This window comes from Lytechinus variegatus, chromosome 4, assembly GCF_018143015.1.
Source record: "Lytechinus variegatus isolate NC3 chromosome 4, Lvar_3.0, whole genome shotgun sequence".
Classification (NCBI taxonomy): Eukaryota; Metazoa; Echinodermata; class Echinoidea; order Temnopleuroida; family Toxopneustidae; genus Lytechinus; species Lytechinus variegatus.
This window is the reverse complement of record NC_054743.1, coordinates 43142989-43163104: the sequence shown is the minus strand read 5'-3', so window position 1 is coordinate 43163104 and position 20116 is coordinate 43142989. Positions and strand designations below refer to the sequence as shown.

The 20116-nt window shown below is 37.1% G+C and overlaps 2 protein-coding genes across 3 annotated transcripts in view; one reads left to right on the top strand and one right to left on the bottom strand.

The window, feature by feature from the left end:
• Positions 1-1585, bottom strand: part of LOC121414116 (E3 UFM1-protein ligase 1-like) — a 43943-nt gene extending 42358 nt beyond the window's left edge. The window contains exon 1 of the mRNA XM_041607180.1: positions 1465-1585. Coding sequence (XP_041463114.1) covers positions 1465-1544 — 80 coding nt within the window. The 5' untranslated portion in view covers positions 1545-1585. The remainder of the gene's footprint in view (positions 1-1464) is intronic.
• Positions 1586-1593: 8 nt separating this feature from the next.
• LOC121414117 (TIP41-like protein) lies at positions 1594-17564 on the top strand. Of its 2 annotated transcripts, none has more exons than XM_041607181.1 (6): positions 1594-1715; positions 11216-11395; positions 12189-12291; positions 13700-13831; positions 15015-15110; positions 16612-17564. In XM_041607181.1, the coding sequence occupies exons 1-6, from the start codon at positions 1594-1596 to the stop codon at positions 16786-16788; spliced, it is 810 nt and encodes a 269-aa protein (XP_041463115.1). In that variant the 3' UTR covers positions 16789-17564. The 2 variants fall into 2 exon arrangements, with proteins under 2 accessions (XP_041463115.1, XP_041463116.1); XM_041607182.1 differs by lacking the exon at positions 1594-1715 and adding an exon at positions 2127-2211.
• The last annotated feature ends 2552 nt before the right edge of the window (positions 17565-20116 follow it).

The following is a 20116-nucleotide window of genomic DNA, read 5'->3' as shown; positions in this document are numbered from 1 at the left end:
CACCAACTACAGAGACCGAAGTTCTAGCGCGATTATTTCAGGGGACTCAATGGCCATATGTATGGTGAGACTACCACATATCGACCACCTCTTTTGAAACCGACCACCTTGCGTGCGTTAAAATTATTGCGTATTACAAACGATACGCGCGGGAGAGTAGGCGCGGTGTCCATAGAAACGGTAAGAATCGATTTTACGAAAATAAAAGAAGCAACAAAAAGTAAAAATTTAGTAGGATTAATGATGACAGTATGGACCAGACCCAAACCCCGCTGCAAAACCAAGAAATCCAATAGGAAACGGCTTTAGAACAAATATCCGTCGTCAATCGTCGAATCATGTGCCGGAGCTTGCAATGGAAGTAGTGAGACGATCATTTACCATGTTGACATCATAGAATTGATTTGGAAGAGTTAAAATACTTCGCCAATGCGACAAGAATCGGCCGTAAACATAGTGTATCGCGGGTGGTCAGTTTCAAAAGATGGGTGCAAATGAGCAAATGTAAAATCGTCGTATTCGTTGTTCGTCGATATATACGCGGATTGAATCGGAGTCGCCGTTCGAAACATGGGAATCTGATCTGCTTAATTTTCTGCAGAAATGAGACAAAAACTGGGTAAAATTGATGAATATTTTCGCAGATACGATGCTTAGAAGATTAGGTGGTCGATAAGGGGTAGTTCCAACCATATTAAGTTTGGATAAAACAGGGAATAGAAGTTGAGCGACAGTCAAGGTAAGTCACTATTCTTGTTCCTTTTAACTTTATTTTTCCCCGTTTTTTGGCAATTAATGCCAAGAGGGAATAATTTTCATTTCGGTCACATTAATTTTCAAAAGTTTGATTCATTAAAGACAAAAATTGAAGAGCCCCGATGGGGGGATTTTGCCTTGTAATAGAATGTAAGGCTATTATTGGTGGCTGCACGATAGCGAGCCGTCTGTGTACGAGAAATTAAAAATAAAAAATGTTTAAAAACACCTCGAAACAGACGGCTGCCAGCTGTCAAGGCTGTACTTTATCTGTTAACGACGTTAACATTATGGGTACAGTTTGACATTTCAATTTTCATTCTCAGTCTCACTCACAAAACTCAAGTCGCATCAATTTTCTTATACATTGACAGCATAACATCGCTAGTCTAGTCAAATGGTCTAATTCTTTGACTTTGTTTGTAAACACAAAAACAAACTATAACTGAGTGCTAATCTTTTTAAGTAAATAACCTCGATTATAGTACATGTATTGTAACGTTAGTACTTCAGTGATTCGGCCGGATTTTTTACGTGAATGACTGGCTGGATTTTTAGAAGACACAAAAGTTGTTACATGGGACCAAGATAAATAAACTGTCGCACAGCATATGGTGCGATAGAGTACAGATTTTTCCGATAAATGTAGTTGAATGAAAAACAATTCATATTCCCATTCTCTATTTATTAAACACCTTTCATACTCACTTCTGAGTAGCAGTTGTCAACTGAGCTCGCTGAAAGTCTTTGGCGAGTCGCTTTACTTCTTCCCATTCGGAGCTGGCCATCTTTACACCGGAGAGAGCCGGAGGAAGGTGAATCAAGTGTGGCTTAAAAATGGCTCAGCAAACGGAAGACGTGGCTTGTAAAAGTGGAAAGAAAACCGAAACATTCAGCTTTGGTCCATGGACAATAACAAGTGTGAAAGCGCATATATCAAAGACAGATGTAGTAACCAAGTGAGTAGCATAAAACTTTGTTTGGAGACTTGTTGAATAATGTAATCGGGACTTCGGAATGACATTCGTTACTGATAATTTAATGTTGGACATTTCCATTACCGGTGTGTGCGATTTTTAAGCATGCATGCCTAATTGCTTAATCACGTTTCTGTGTTTCCTCCGGATACCGCGGGTGATTTTGTCATAACTAACGTTAGGTCCGATCTTATTGCGTTTATAATTTTAAAATTATTATGTTGATTCCTTTTCCCCACAAAGGAGGGAGGGTCAAAGAGAAGGAGAGGAAGAAGAAGGGTGAGGATGGGGAGGAAGAGAGACAGACAATATAGGAATAACGCATTCCAATTCCGCGGAGTTGTTTAACGAGTACCTGTATGCAGTGCACGAGAGGTTTCTTCTGAGCATGCGCACTCCACACGAGCCGGAGGCGAGTGTAGAGTGAGCATGCGAAGAAGAAACCTCGAGTGCACTGCATATCGCTGAAAAACGACGGGTAAATCATTTAAATGCGTTATTCCTTTTATAAGATGGCTAAGTAATTTCGAACGCAATTTTAAGCACCTTATATTAGGCAGGACAACAAGAATTTCAAAATGTGTTTGTTGTCCCCAAGAATGATATCAAAAAATTTCTTAATATCTAATTTGTCATGTGAAACCACTTAAAACTTACGTAAAATTCATTTAAACTGCAAAAAAGAGCAATTTCATAGCACCAACATGGGTCGAAAAAGTCATAGACATCGCGGGTCCCTGTTAATGCACTGTCCTTACTATCGATAGTTTAAACGATCACAATGTGCTCGCTAAATGCGCGCGCCCGTCGGCGTCTGCTAGCCGTCCTCTGCTGTGACTCTCAAATAGCCCCGCATGTGCGATTTTTAGTCAGATCGTCCCATATGCTGTTTTTCATGTTAGTACATAGATGCGTGCGCGTTTTTTGCGGACGCAGATCATGTACCCATCTCCGTCGTCTGCTACGGCTCTCTATATCAGTCCCAACTTGTGAAATGTGTTTTCTGGTGTATTTTCATTTGGTCTACATGCAGTTTGCCCACTTGTTATTTGGTCTAATGCCAAATGGGCTAAACCCATTTGGTCAACTAAATTGCCATTTGGTCTACACTTGGTCTAATTCTCATTTAGTGAAATGTCCAGTTGGTCTAATTTCAGCATAACCTACATAATTACCGTAAGTAACGGTGTATTAACCGCACCTTTTTCTCGGCGTGATAAAAGCAAAAGTCGGGGGTGCGGTTTATACACGGTGACGGGTCTGAGCCAGCCCGCCGTAACCCCTCCCGTACATGTACGATGTCTGCCAGTTCACAACACATCGAGTGGCCGGGCGTAGCCGCCCAGGCAATGTTGTTTAGAGGGGTATGAGCCGCGGGTAATGGGAAGCGATCATTAAGATCTTAATTAAATGTTGTTCATAACAAACGTACCCACCTTCATGACACTAATTTTGACTTTATTCTCGATTCAAAGTAGTGAATTTCCCTGGCTAATTTAACTCTTCACTCGTTACGTTCGCATTATTGCACATCCGTAGGCGTGTTCGTTCGCATTTTTGCACAACCACACATTTCCCATAGACGTCCCCTGTCCCATTGTTTTTCGAACAATTGCATGCCCGGTGCGTACCTAGCTACAATGTATAGCTTGGCGTTTTTGTATACCGTACATGTGTACCGATCGATCGCGCGTGCGATATTAGTTTAGCGTTTGACGGATTATCGCAGTTTACAAATTACAAAATCGTTGAGTTATCCCAAAAAATCAATACATCCTGATCACAGCCAGGAAGTTCATTGAAAAAGGAGAGGAGAAAATCAATAAAACCCTCCTAACAAACAATACCATGGCCAGGTTTATTGTTAGAAATCTGTGACTCCTGGCACAAATGTGAATGAGAGGGGATCACTGCTAACATAATGCAACACACGGGGGTTTACAGGTGAACACATGAAGAGTTAAAATAGATGCCAAGCATACTCGGTAATATTTTGTCACTGCTGAGCGAGAGTGGAGTAGTGAGCTGAGAGATTGCGTTGTAATGTGGTTATAGTGCGACTTAAGCTGGCGCTATTCAAAGTCCCGTTTCACGCCAGCTTGTTTTTTTCCTTCCTGTTTGCTTTTCATAAGATACCATGTAAACCACGCACGAGAGAGAAGGCACGAAGCCGTAAAAAACAACTGGAAAAAAATGTCAATTTCTTTGTTTCTTGAACCTTCCTGTAATCCCGTATCCAAAATTCATGCTAAGACATCAAATTTCTGAAAGTGATTGTGAGGGCAAGAATTGTGAATGTTTCTTCCTCCTACGCTGGAAAAGACACAGATCATAATTTGATAAGACGTACTGGCATGACTGGTACTGTATCGTAGTTTGCAATGTAATGGCAGTGCTCTGTGTGTGTGTGTGTACACTGTGACTGTGAGGTGAGTGAGTGTGTAAATTGCCAATATTGTCGGGACCGTTCTTTCTTTCTAACATTTGTAGATAAATTGATCAAGAACAGCAGATTACTGCTGACCTGTAATCTCTTTGGATACTTTGAAATCTTAAAACTTAGATTTTGTTTCTTCATACCTCAAATATGCATGTTAATGTGAGAAGAATTTTTTTTTTTTTTTTTTAGTCCAAAGTTGGGGGTGCGGTTAATACACCGTTACTTACGGTATATATTTTTTTACTTTGTCAAATACTGGTACATAAAATTGGCTTTATATCATGCAGTTCCACATTGTAAATATGTATATTCATTTGGTTCACATGCAATTTGCCCACTTCTCATTTAGTCTAATGCCGAATGGGCTAAACCCATTTGGTCTACACTTGGTCTAATTCTCATTTTGTGAAATGTCCAGTTGGTCTAATTTCAGCACAACCTAGGCTACTTAATTATATTTTTTAACTTATATACATATATTTTAGTCTTTATACATATACCAAATGGGCTTGACCCATTTGGTTTAAAAAAAATTCTAATTGCCATTTGGTCTACACTTTGTCTAATTTACATTTGGTCTACACTCCGGTCTACACTACACTTGATCTAATTTTGAGTCCAGTCCAGGGTCTAATTTCAACATGACCTACATCATTATGATTTTATACTTTGTGAAATGTATATTTTTTTCTTTATATAATTTCATTTCACCTTATAGTTTTAGCATTGGTTTCCAAATAAATAATACTTGAACAGTGGCATAATCATGATAATGGAGCCAAAAGTTTTGAAAGGTGTATCGGGTAAATTTATAAAGTTGCAAGCAGAAGCAAACAACAAAAAAATGTTGAAGCGGGGGGGGGGGTGTTAATTAATTTCCTTTTATTTTCCAATGCCAGATCAATCTTGTTTTTGCTTGCTAAATTTTTTAAAAATTATATGTTCTGTTCTATCTACAATTTTTACTAATGATCCTTTTTTTACTTATTTTTTTTCAGACACATTCGCACCCGAACCGACTCTACAAGGGAAGAGAAGGAATTATTGAACCCCTTGAGAATATACAGGTCAAGGGCTGTAATAGTATACAGGGGCACTTCCTGGGAGTTTAATTTCATTTTAATTATGTGTTTTCAGGATTTTTTTTAAGGATATCTAACATTGCAGTGAAAATTATTGCCCCTGCTGATAGTTTTTCAGCTGTGCATGCCCCTCCTTAATTTCAGTGAATAAGGTGTGGCACTGCCCTCTATGATTCATTTTGAATTTTAATGGGCTCCAAAATGCAGTAATTTATAAATGATAGCATAATCTTATTTTGATAAAGCATTTTACTTAACGGGGGGGGGGGTGAATTTGACTACTAAACCAGCCCCCCATGTCAAGGATTAAATTTTTGGAAAAAAAAGCATATATAAAATAGATATAGTTATTGCATATCAGAATATTATTTTTTCTTGATGTTTTCTCAATAACTCTAAGCTGTTATTGATGAATTCTTTCTTGAAACAAAAATAAGCAATTTATCCAAACATGTCAGTTTCATTTTGTAGACATATGCATTGAATTTACCAATTCAGAATATAAGGTATGCAATCTTTCATAAATGTTGATTTTTATCACTGGTGGATCTGGGGGAGGGCACATCTAGCTCAACCCCCCCCCCCCCTTTGAGAGCTACAGTCAAGATGTAATGAAAATACGCAATTTTCATCAAAGAATCCCCCCCCCCCCCCCCGTAAGGCCCTTTTTTGCTTGACAAATTTTCATCCTGAAAATGTGCCCCCCCCCCCCCAGGAAAAATCCTGGATCCACCACCCCTGGTTTTGATTAAGTTTACATGTATTTTCATTTTGAAAAAAAAAAAATTCCTAGAGATTTATAAACAGCATGATTTACACTGAGCATTTCATACACTTTGTGCAGAAGAAATATTATCTTGAGAAATTTGGTTATTAAATTATGGAAGATATCTTTTGGAAATGAAATTACTTTATTGCAGTTATGTCTTACATTGTATTGTCATTTTACTTGATAGAAATTCATTATTTTTTATAACCATGACAGTGTTATAAATTCATATTTGCTAAATTGTAATAATCATTTTGATGTTCCTTCATCTTCATGAAAGTATGAATTCTAGTCATCTGCTTCAGTCTGCCCAATGAAATGGTTACAAAGGGCCTAAGCATCCCTTGTCATTTTTCAATAATTAGTTAAGTCAGTAGTCAAATAAGGGGTCAGACAGTTTGGCTGTATTATATTTGTTTAAAGGGGAAGTTCACCCTGAAGAAAACTTTGTTGTAAAAATAGCACAAAAAATTATAAAAAATATTGGTGAAGGTTTGAGGAAAATCCGTTCAAGAGTATGAAAGTTATTAGAGTTTAAAGTTTTGGATTTGTGACGTCATAAACGAGCAGCTGCCCCATGTGTTATGTAATATAAAATGCATGAATTTCAAATTTTGTATGGTTCCTGATGACTTAATTTTGTTTTCTATTCATGATCAGGTGTGAAATGATTTGTCTATTGATATACAAAAGGTACAGTGAAAACCATTTTCAATTTTTTGAGAAAATGACATTTCATTGATTTTTTACCAGTCGCTATGTAGGAATGCTGCTCGCATATGACGTCACAAATCAAATAATTGAAATTCTAATAACTTTTGAATTATTTGATGAATTTTCCTAAAACCTTCGGCAATATTTTTTATTATTTTTTCTGCTATTTTTACAATAAACTTTTTTTCAGGGTGAACTTCCCCTTTAATTGTCTTACTAGTGTCAATTTACTAAACTTTTTCTGCTTGTGATTGAACCACCAAATTGCCAGATAGTACCATTTTGTTGGGCAGACATTAATATTGACTAGAGGACTTACTTTCCAAACCAACCTAAAGATAATATGATACTTCATGTATTACAGGGGTATATTGCCTCCATTCCATTGTTGGGATGTATGCTATGGGCTGGGTAATATCATCTAACTTGTCCTGGAATAATCATTCTCTATAACAAGTTCACAGACAAATGGAGATTCCACTTCAGCAACTCTCAGTTGAACATCAACATTCCTGGCATTGGTGGGGGAAGCCAAAAATTTTAGGGGGGAACCGCCAAAATCTTTTGACCCCCCCCCCCCCCCCCCCCCCGAAAAAAAAAAGATAGTGACCAAATAATATCTTGGGGGGGACACAGGAAACAAAATTGAAAATTGACAAGCCAAAAAAAATAAAAAATAAGGTTATCAACAAAAAATTGAGGGGGAGGGAATCGTCCCCTCCCCACCTCAAATTTAGGGGGATACTCCCCCCCCCCCCCACTTCCGCCGCCTATGATTCCTGGTGCTTGGAGATCTGCGAAAGGCATGCTATAACATCCACTTAAGTTCCATTTCCTTTCATGTTTTTTCCTCTTCTTAGTGAGCATCTCCAAGTGTTCATATTTTTTTCAGTGTCCTTTTTAGATTTATCAAACTCAGTTTTATTACCTGATAAAATTCTATCCCAAGAATTGAACACTTTGATCAAATTTGGAAGTTCAACTTAATGTAACTGACAATATATAACTGAAAATAGAAAATAAAAGGCAAAATAATAATTATGAGAAAAATAATAAAGAAAAACAGTTACTCAAATCAAATTCACTCAAAACCATACACTAATGTACTCTCCTCAAAAATCAGTTCTCACTTTTAGGTATTGATCATTCATTCAGTCAATAAAATAATAAAAACAGAGACAGGAGGTCCTCCTCAAAATAAACACAAACACAGAGTCTCACATACACACTACACATTAAGAGTAAAATCAGTTTGTATCTTTCGTGGGATTTGTTTTTATGTAAATCTGGATTCTTCTTGTTAGTAGGGCCTTAGGTCACTCTGACTTGAACTTAAAACTTCCAATCTCAAGAAGGCAAGATATCTCAGTAGATAGTCATTGTCAAGATGTTTAGGAGTTCAATCTGGAGGTGAGGTTATTCATGATGGCATCTGATATTCTGGCAGAAAGAATGAGAAATAAAAAAGTGCATAAATACAATTATTTTTTCAATGCAAATTAAATAAACGAGTCATTCAAGATAGTGTGTATTTTTTAGAGGGGGGGGGTGATGGCATATTTTAGTCCAAATTATTTTTATCTTCATTTTTTTCCACTTTGTATTACCATTTATTCAAAAATTGCAATAAACATATTAATATATAAATGAGTTTTAATCTAGTTGGCAAAAGAAAAACCAGTGGCGGCGGCAGTGCAAAGAAAATGCCAGTAAAAGGCAGTAAAGCACTGTGTCTGAGTGACTGACACCACGGCACTGACAATGAGGTGAATGTTCATTTTCCAGTGCATGCACATTATTGCCCCATCATATTCACTCGTTTTCAGAAAATATTTAGTTATTCCTCATATGACCATGATTATCTCCTTCATGTCATTACTCTGGTGTTTATTCATGATTTTAAATTCAGGAAATCATTTAGCAAACAAAGAAAACAAAGCATTTCTTGACTGTGATTCCGTGTGATTCAAGTTCTATTTCATTTCTGTGTATCACACGTACGCACGTACGTGACGTAATCTTGATCTCTAATCTGCTAATTGTTATGTTAATTAATCATCCCGTGCGCGCGATTAAAATGGCTCGAAATTCGACCAAATTCAAGGGCTGCTCAGCTTGTAAACCTCACTGAGAAGGGCTGTGGAAGCCCTTGCGATTCCCCGCGCTGCAATTTAACTGCAAGACACAGAAAGGAAATCAATTCAAGTTTCACAATCAACGGAAAATCCAGAACACTTCGAGACCCATTTTGCAAGAAATACAACTAAATAAGGTAAGAATTGAGAGCAACTCATGACACTTTTGACTTACCGACACTTTCATGGCTATTTTTGGAAGATTTCATGGAATTTGGGGCACGAAAATGACTTCGGTAGCTCGCGAAAGTCCTATGCATTACGATGACATATTTTCCATCGCAAGGGAGGACAATCACAAAGAGAAAATATCATATTCATCCGCGCTGACAGGGGCTTAATTTTGACGATATCGCATCGCTGTGCGATTTCACTCATTGACAAGCGGACGAAACTTACGTACAAATTTTGAGCACTTCCGCGACAGCGCCATCTAGTGACTACGGCCGTGCCTACTTATATGAGAAAGAAATAATGAAATAGATCTAAATCAAATATCAAAAATTTTGAAATTGCACTTACCATGGGTTAGACAATTTGGGTGCGCGAAAATTGCACGGGCGTGCAGGGATAGACACTTTTTGCGAATGATCACGTGGTACGCTTTGACCAATCAGCAAGCTGCAAATTATTTAGCCATCTTATAAAGCTAAATCACCGTACCGTAAGGGCACTAGTATTCAACCCGTTTTGAGAGTTTCTTCAAATATATAGAAATATGGAATTCACCTGAATTTCAGACCTGACTTATTTCCAAGCGCAAATGCTGGTGCTTTTTCCGTTATTTTTTTCTTCAACCAGTCGACTGTGTGCGCGGGCGATCGAATTACATGGCGACGGGTTTTTGCACTAGTATTCAACCCGTCTGCACTAGTATTCAACCTAGTGATTTAAGATGGCCCTGTCTCTCAATCTGCCCTTGTCCCATCCGACTATGGACTACACCATTTGAGATGAGACCAAACAGGGAATTAATCTAAGCCAGAGACTTACATAGATCTAGATCTAATTTAGCAATCTAAACCCTTATGAGATTTGCTATCTATCCTCACTAGGTTGAATACTAGTGCAATTCAGTGCAAAAGGCCATCGGCGCATAATTCGATTCTCCGCACATACAGTCGACAGATTGATAAAGAAAATACTGACAACAGATTACCCTGGAAATAACAAAGGTATGAAATTAAGATAAATTCCCTATTTCTAAATATTTTCAGGAATATTTCAAAATCTTTGAATTATGCCGGGTTGAATACTAGTGCCCATACGGTACTGAAAATAGAATATCATTTGGATGAGGGGGAAGTAGGAAACTCTGTCTGAGGAGGAGGGAGACTTTACATAGACTGCCAGATGGAGCATAGTTATGGCCGATAAATCGGTCTATTTCGGTTAGGGATATGAGGCTGAGAACTCTGGCCCGGCTCTATATCTCCCTCCTTGTCAACAGATCGATGACATGCCAATGGTGGAGGTTCACCCAAAGGCCAAATCTAGTTAAGACTAGAATCTAGATCTAGTTAGGTCTCCAGCGTCTATAACCCAGGGGGCTCCCGACTGCTACGCGGTCGGGAGCCCAGGATCGTACGTGCAATTTGGCATACTCACCTGACAAGCGTGAAGTATGGTCAAAATAATTCTCCGAATAAATAGTTAAAACAGAAATCAAGCACTTACCACGATTATATGGATGATGGTCTAACGAGTGGCAGTTTTTCTGACATCTGGGCACAGACTGGAACCTCAAAAAACGAAAAGTTCTCTCCTACCCCCATCTCGATCGGCCAGGAGCGGCCGGGAGCCCCCTGGGTTACAGCGTCTATGGCCATATGGCATAGTATGGGAAAAGGGTGAGCTACATCACCCTCTTCGATTCCATGCAACTTCGTTTTTCTACAGTACAGACTTAAATGGGCCACAAGAACTTTAATTATTATTAGATCTTAATCAAAATTTGGTATTTTCCAGCAAATATTTCGCAAAGATGGTAAGCCGATTATATTAGTAATAATAAAATAATCAGCTTACCATCTTTGCGAAATATTTGCTGGAAAATACTAAATTTTGATGATAAACACACAAGGTCAGGTTCTTTTAATCATTTCTAATACAGCTTTAGCATACAATTGTGCCAGCCAAGCACGTTCGTTTTCCCATTTTCAGTGCATGAATTTTCATTTGCAATTTGCAATGCAGCTCTTTGTGTGAAAGTTACATGTACTGCTAAAATAATGCCTTGCTTTGTGTTATCCCATAGAAATCAATCTTTCAGTGTTATTGTTTTTCTTAGTGCCCTAGAATCTAATAGTACATTTGTTATTTTTTTTTTTTACAATGTATAGACATGAAGAGGAATTAGAGCTCCCTCAGCTACCAGAGATGACATTTGGAGATAATGTCCTTCGCATCCATCATTCCGGCGGGTTTGGGATAGAGTTCAACACAATTGATGCTCTCAGACTGGTAGATAACAAGCATGATACAATGAAAGTAGCAGCCGCTGATACATGGCAGGAAGCAAGGTAGACAATTTTATCATTAATGGGAAATCTGACCATGTTATAGTGATCTGATACAAAAGGAGAGAAATGTGGAAAAACAAATTGACAAAATTGAATGAAATTGGACAAGGAATGAGAAAGTTGTAGTGTAATTGGAAAACTTTGTGAAAATTACATCTATTTTTACTGAGGCCATAATCATTACATAGAGATTTTTTTTTTCAATTTAAATGAAATAAAAAAAATTTGAATATAGATGAAGGTAGGTGCATAACTTTAGAAATGAAGAAAAAAAAGAAAATGGTGTCATCAAAAAGTTTGATGCAAAGCTCAAACTGCACTTTTGAAGTAGATTTGGTCACATGATCACCTTTGGTCTGTCTGATGTACATGTACATTGTAACTGGGATGAGGGTGCCAAGGCTACATGTAAAACAGCCAAGTCCCCTTTTCCCTAGCATTGTCCTAAAAATGAAAAATTACTCAGAGTAATGATTTTTTATTTGTTTGAGTTTTACAAATCAAACATGGAGAGGAAGAAAAAAAAGTTTAATATAAGAGGGGGAATAGGAGCAGCTGGCATCAAACATGTTGCGGGTGCAGTTCAGTGCTTGCCCCCCCCCCTTCACATAAAAATGTATTAGGCTGTAAAAAGAGTTGGTTGATTTTTGCTTTCAATAATCTGACCATGAGTTGATGTGTCTACATAACAATTATTTTCATTGAAAGTTTTGGTTATAATTTTTGTCATATATATATTTTTGTGGTTGAGGAATTTTAATTGCAACTTCATCATCATTATGGATGTTTTCAGGAGTGATTGTGAGTTTATCTCCAAGGTGATAAAGCCATTTGATTGGACATACACAACAGATTACAAGGGTACCATCGTGAATTCAAACGGAAACCATTGCAAGGTACGTTGCAACAAGAAGGGCCTGCTCATGGGGGGGGGGGGGCTGTTTCATAAAACTGTGTGTTTGTTACCTGTACCTAAGAAATTTCCAATCTATTAGAAATATGTTCTTCATCATCATCGTCATCATATCATCTGTACGGGAGGGTAAGTAGTCCTGTAGATCTCCAGGTTGTAAATACTTGATGCATAATTAAAAGTCTAACGAGTACAGTGCGGGCGTGGATGTCAGACAATTTCAAAATGTTCTTGCACTAATGAGGTACCTCAAATTATCTGCCATGTTAGAACTGAAATTTCAAACCATGATCAAAGTGACAATTATCAAAATTTTTCATTCACATGCTTGAATACTTTTGCAAAAAAAATTCTACATGTATGCACTGGTATACAGTGCGTATCAAAAAAAAGTTTACACTTTGAAAAAGCCCTGGGAATTAAAAAATATACAACATGTGGGTAATTTTTTCACATATATTCTTGGGTGTGGGTCTCATCTATCCAATGAAAGTAAAAGTTTTGAAAGAATGTTGCACTTGAGTGAGCACTGTCCATTTTTGTAAAGCTCGCAGAAATCTGTTTGCGCAGAAATGCTCGTTTTCACGCTGTGTCGAGGGGAAAGGGCGAAATAGAACTTATCCTGCGAAACATTTCTCATACATTTCCCTCGCACTTTTATTTAATTGAAATAAAACGGATACATTCAAGCATTTTGGAACAATTTTGTCACCAAAATTGAAAATTTAAACACTTATTAAGCACAACCTTTACCCTTTTTGTGCCAGCTGGATCTGAGGACATACCTGAATCTGACCAAAAGTTTATATCAGACATCTCTAGCATTTTTTCATTAAGTTTTTATCATTTAATGTGAGTTTACATTTCATTTTTCATTTAATACTTGCTTCTCCAGACTTTTCCCAAGCTTGAAAGTGATTAACAAAATGAAAATCAAGCCTAAGCTGTTTCATGTGGATTACAGCTCACTGTAAAGCAAATACCATCACGATGCCCTTGGTGTGTGGGGGAGTGGGGTGGGGCGCAATGCACTCTTCATGGTGTTTTGGGCAATGAAACAAGTTTAAAAAGTAAAAGATATCTTCGAATCAATTTTATTAGCCAAATTTAAACATGTTTTTCATGATTAAGGTCTACTTTTATTCGCATAATTATTTCAAAGTTCTGCGCAAATCATTTTTCACTAACTTTTCAAAAGTAAGTGGTGCTCACTAAAGCGGTAATATTTTTCGAAAGTTATATCGTCATTTGCTTAAATGGATCTGTACCAATGTTAAAATGTGAAAAAATCTTCACGATATTACAAATGAATAATTTTACAGGATTTTTTCTAAGTGTAAACTTTTTTTGATACGCACTGCTCATAATTCATAATTTCTGACCCTTCGCAGATCAGTGAAACAGACGAAAGGATAGATATTGAGAAGCTGAAAGTGAGAGAAAAGATCTTCTTCTTTGAGGACATGCCACTCTTTGAAGATGAACTAGCAGATAACGGCTGTGCCATCCTTACTGTGAAAATGGTGAGTAGTCTGCTAGCTCAGACCCTGGTTTGCGCTGTCCTCATCAAGTGGGTCTTGGGAAAAAGTCTAGCAATAACCTGAAGTTGCTGTGAGAAGCTACACATGTGCAAAGTACACAATTCCCTTTCACCTACAGCTTGTTTGTCCATGCAACTACATGTAGCAAGAATCCATAATAAACATATCTGAAATTGAAGGTAGGGCTGCTCTATGTTCGGAAAATATTGAAATGTGCATTGAAAATTCGATATTAATTCATTGAAATTCTAGTAATCTTGAAAAAAAAATTACCAAGTAAATTTGTGCTGAAATGCACACTCACAAATGATGTTCAATTTCAATGATTGTGGTGCAGAAGCACCCACTCTTTGAGTATAATCTGACCAAAGCGGTGATGAAATATAATCCGCACACAGCTGGTGAGTTCAAGTGTGCCTTCAAGTCACATAGATAAATGTTTGTGATACACACCTGAGGTCTTATATTTTTTCAAGAAATAAATATCAGTCTATCATTCCCAGGCACTTGTTTGTGCTCTGAGTACCAAAACTGATTGTAGATTACAAATATTCTGTGAGCGATATGTGCCACTTTTTTTCATGTACCTGTAGTTCAAATACTAGTTAAAACTATGCATGGTTTATGCGTTGCATCTTTGTAACTATTATAAGATTGGTCATGAACATGGCTCGCACATGGCAGGCTGCAAACAAGCTATAATGGTTGTGTAAGTTTAACCCTTAACGTGCCATGAACACATTTGTGCATCCACTGGAGTGCCACAAACACATTTTCGTGCAATGGTTATACAGCTATTATGCCTAAATCATTTGAGGAGTGCATTGCATGTATGAGTGATTCCATTGTTCAGTTCAGCTTATGGTCAAGAGGTTTAACATTATTGTCTCAGGAGTGATTCCCTTTTTATAATAAAAAAATTAAAAATATACATGTACTCTGAAAAAAAATTGACACTTGTTGATTACAGTGAATGGCACATTAAGAGTTAGTAATAAACAGAAATAGTTCGCAGTGTTTAATTTAGCACCAATTCCCTTTTAACTGTAGAAGAAAAGGAGAAAGAGAGAATAAAGAGGAAAGCGTAGGAGAGAGAGGCGAGGGCTGGGAGAAGACTTGGCAAAGTTTTATAAATGAACTAATTGATTTTTTTTCTTTGTTTCAGAGAGTGATGCAATCCAGTTTCTTCCTACTGATGAGATTCTTTTTAAGAGTAGATGGAGTTCTAGTCCGCATCAATGATACAAGATGCTATCATGAGGTATGTCTCTTGACTACAAGCAGGAATGTTACGCATAGCGACCTTAATGAATAATGACCTGGGTCTCGTGACACAAAGCTTAGCGATGAATAGCAAATGTGAAAGAACACTTCTGATTGGTTCTTGGTCAGTATTTTGAACTAAATGCGCGCATAACACTGATCTAGATTGGTCTGTCCATTTAGCGATTGATTGATCGTTATTAATATTTGTGTTACTTTGCCCAGGGGCCCGTAACACAAAGGTTAGCGATTAACTGCTAAATTGAATTGGCCTATCACGATCATCATTGCATGGGCATTTTGCTCTGTAGACTTACTGAGAACCAATCAGAATTGTTCTTTCACCTAAGCCATGAATCGCTAACCTTTTTGTTACGGTGCCTGTATATTATGAGTAGTGAACTTTCAAATATGTCCTGAATAGAATTAATCCAGTGTGAACAGGGTCATCATATATCATAAAATCACAAAGATGATGTTAATAATGATAATAATAGTAAGGAGCCAATTCCATCTTCATAAAAGAAATCATGCATATCATTTTGTTGTCATTAGTTTATTTCCCGATACTTTGTTCCTTTGAAAATTTGGAAGAGTCATGGCTGCCTGTCGTCTCCGTTCTGTGTCAAGTGTTAACTTGGTCTACAAGCAAATGGTCGAGTTCTTACATTGTGTAACACCATCATAGCTAGACCCATTTGGTCTACTATCATATTGGTCTACTTACCATTTGGTCCAACCATCACTTGGTTTGTCTGTAATTTAGTCCAATGCATAGATGATCATATTTTCACTTTGACTCTTTATTTTGAACTTTTGAAAATGAATATTTGGTCCGATTTGAAGTTTAGATCATTATTGTAATGTAGATCTTCCTATTGGCAAAGCGACAAAATGTTTGATGTCACATGTGAACAAGTTTGCCATTACTTTTGTACATGTGTACATTTCACTTAGACTGCCTCTTTTATAACATCTATCAGTAGATCATGTATTCTTTCTATAGGAGGACATGTTATGCACATTTTCAAAGAATACATTATGGACAAAGAGTTTGTTTCACCATAACACAGAACAAAAGGAGACATTTTGGGGGCATTTATAGTCCATCAAATGGAAAGTTATTCACAAGTGACATCACACATTTTTATTGCATTGCCAAAAGGAGGATCTCCATAGCATAAGTGATAGCAATATCCAAATGCTCATACCTTTCTCATTATTTGTCAGATTTTTCTCAAACTTTTTCTGATCTTATTCTTTGATTTTTCTGTTTTCACACAAGCCGACTTTTTCCAAAGGTTTCATCTTCCTTTAAGAGCTAAAGTGCTAAAATATCTCGAATCTTAAATGTCTCTCGATCTTGCCCCACTTACTGCTAAATTCTTATCACCATCTTTACACCGTAATAAACCAGGCATTTTAACAAGTCTATTCATGAGAACGATTCTCCTTTCATCCATTTGCATTTACCCCTTCCTTTCTCTCTTCCTACATAGGCTGGCACGAATTACGTCCTGCGCGAGTATAGCAGTAAGGAGAAGTCTGTCCAGGCTCTGGGTCTCGAACCACATGAACTGCAGGATCCAATCAAACTTAACGAAATGTTGGACACGGTCTCACAGACTTTTGAAAAACTGGAGTTTGAGACAGACTCAGAACAAGCGATGTCATGATAGGACCTTGTGTATATTTACTTTCATGGTGAAGCTGTCCTCCTACATGTGGACACTTTGATGGAACAAGTTCAGTCGTTCTTGTACATCCGTGAGTGAATAGTGACAAAGGCCAGCTAGAGAAATTTTGGATTTAAAACTCAGAGAATCGACTTCAGTGTAAAGTTTGCTTGATTTCAGTACAGTATACATGCATCCATCGATTCTGAAGCCATTGTCTTCATTCCTTTGGAGAAGTGGTACACCAATTCAAATTTACATGTAGAAGGACTTTTGGAATCACATGATTTTAAGTGTAAGAAGGTGAAAGAATTCAGACTTTGTACAGGGCCATCAGGCAACTTGTCAGAAGTCTGTGCTGTGTCTCTTAGCAGGGATCCCGTTACAAAGGAACCATGCATCTTTTCAGATCGGCTTTCCGGCATTCCCATTATCTTGTCTATGATGAAATATGAAGATTGGCTGAGGGAAGGATGTGTCTCTTACTTTTGACAAGGTACCTTTCATTAAATGTTGCTTGTTACTGTACATGTAGAAATACAGTGTGCAACAAAGTTGAATTCAAACCATGGTTGCGTTACTTCAAGCAACATCAAAGATTTTTTTTCAGAATGCACACTCAACACACACACAAGGTGCATTTCGAAAGGCCAATCAGCAGAATCACAGCCGTTGAAAAATCACTTGAGCACATTGGAGTTCATGATCATGATTGTATGGCGATGGACCTGCATTGCTGTGCACACCAAGTTGACCTCTACTTCCTGTGTCAAGTGGCTTAGGTTGAAATGAGGGAGAATTAGTGTTGATTGAAAATTGCTTGAATGCTATCGAGCCCACAGCAATGATGTTGTATGTTTACGATTTGATTCTTTCAATCATGGTTGTGATCCCAGCATTACAAACTTAGTTGAATACTCCAGGCAAAAAAAAATTATTATTTTGTATTTTCGGGGGCTACTTACCACAACTTACTGCCTAAACCTGCAACATTGGATAATCTTTAACACTGCACTGAATGGAGAATCCAAATATGTTTTGTAGATTTTTAAACAATTTTCAAGAGGATATTTTCAAACTTTTTAAGCTCCAGCTCATTCCCTCTGTGACATCATCTGTCCGTCTGAATCAGCGTCACTAACACTTTACATGTACGTTAAACAATGTTGTGTACATGTAGCTTCTCACAGCTCAGCACATACATGTACATGTACTCATAATACATATAGAATCACACGCTTTCATACAATACATTTACATTGTCTTTTATTTGCTGGTGATGCTGTAATATGTCTCACACTGCATCTTATATGTTGAGACTGCTAACAGGTGATTACAAAATAAATGAGATCCGAACTCTCTGCAGGGATGGAGCTTAGCAAGTTCAACAAAATTCTAAATCAGCCCCCCCTCAACATTTTTCACAATAAATCCGCCACACAATTTTTTTTTACCGCATTGCTCATGCACTGTATACTTTCAAGTCTCGCACAAGTTTTGAGACTAAAATGGCGACCAGGTTCCAAAATCATGCATCATTTTGTATGTGCATGCAGACCAAAAATAGCTCAAAAACGTGACTTTGTGTACAAATCCAATGCAAACAGTGCTTTTAGCTAACATTCATAATGTAATATTAATTTTCCTTTTACTGATTAAAATCAATTAAATTCATCTTGTTTACAGTCAAAATAAAGTCCCCAACAACTTTCATTGAAAAAACAAAAAATAAAAAGTAGAAAAACATAGAAATACTTAAGAATTTAAGAAAACATTAAAATACATTTTTAAAAATGTGATGTTGACATTTCTTTGAAGTGCATTTGATCATATTCCTATGAAGAGTCTGTGTACCCAAAATTAGCATTGTTAATTTCAGAGCAAATTTTTATTTTACACACAAATTAGCATAATTTTTAGCAATGAGACTTTTTGCAGAATTTGATCTTATACATGTAGTTTTGTAGATTATTCCATGGTGACGCTGATATTCATTGCAATTTGCAATATCTCTAAAATGGGGTTAAAATGTAACATAACAGTTTTTAGTACCACTATAGGAGTCATTTTGGATTTCGATGACACAGAACCTTCAAAGAATCAAACTTGGTAATGGCGTCAATGTGCCCATCTCAAGAGAATTGAACTCCAATGTACATAAGATTTTCGTTTGCAGAAGTGTGGCTTAGTGGTTAAGTCCCTAGACTGAACCACACGGTCAGAGGTTCAAATCCCACTGCAGCACTTGTTTCCTTTGTCAAGGGGTTTACATTTGCCACTCTCCTCACAGGTGTAGTTAATGGGTACTTGGTAGGAAAAATTTCCTTGATTGCGCCTTATCAGGGTACATGTAGCTGTGCTAATAGTATGCAGTGCTTGCATTAAGCGTTATAAAGGTCTCATATCAGAATAAAAAGTGGAAAAGGGCAACATTCATCCAATTCTGTGATGATTTAGTTTATCACTTTGTTGAATTAAATCATGAAAAACAAAGATTTATGATGTAAAAGCATGAAAGGGCTTTTAATTCCAGAAATTAAGACACAATGGCATTCAAGAAATGATTCTTTTCTATCATTTGTGACATTTATACTGAATAAATCAAGTAAAGTTGTGAATGGAATAAAATTCATTGAAAATAACAGAGAATCAAAGTTGACATTGTTATCTGTGATTGTGAATATTGGCATTTGTATTGCTATCTGACATGAATACCGATGGTGTGATCAAAATCAATTTTATGGTAAGTAGTTATGTACTAGGATTTTACTATTAATTAATCCTCACATAAATAGTATGCAATTCATCATTTTCCAGCATTCTAACTTCAATAGAATTGTTCATTCTCAGGGGAAAACGAGTATTTGGAAAGTGAAAAATCATTGTATTACTTTTTTCTTTGCTTCTGACTTCAGAAGTTGACTTTGAAAATTGAAATATTATTTTGTTGAAACATTGATAATCCATGCTTCTTATTCACATAAAACAAGAGACGGGGCTTATTCCTGTATTCATTTGGTGTACAAGCACTGAAACAGTTGATCTACATGTATGTCTCAGATAGTCAATTACCACATGAGGTCATCCCATCTGACTTTGAGCTCAACTCTAGGAACTTCATGTGTGGACATGTATGATGCCTTGTACATATATCAAAAGAAATGACTCAATCGACTCCCCTATCATTTGTACTGTTTTTCTTTCCATTGATATTATTGTAATTAAGAATCTTAAGAGTATGTGTAATTATGTACAGTAGGGGAAGGCGGGGTAAGTTGAGCATAGGGGCAAGTTGAGCCACAGGCCCCAGGCCAATAATGAATGAGTC

Bases quoted from the DNA above. Each gene is read 5' to 3' on its own strand.
- LOC121414117 (XM_041607181.1), top strand. From the start codon at position 1,594: ATGGCTCAGCAAACGGAAGACGTGGCTTGTAAAAGTGGAAAGAAAACC. The intron at 11,396-12,188 runs GTAGACAATTTT...GGATGTTTTCAG, and splicing joins GATACATGGCAGGAAGCAAG to GAGTGATTGTGAGTTTATCT. The intron at 13,832-15,014 runs GTGAGTAGTCTG...TCTTTGTTTCAG, and splicing joins CCATCCTTACTGTGAAAATG to AGAGTGATGCAATCCAGTTT.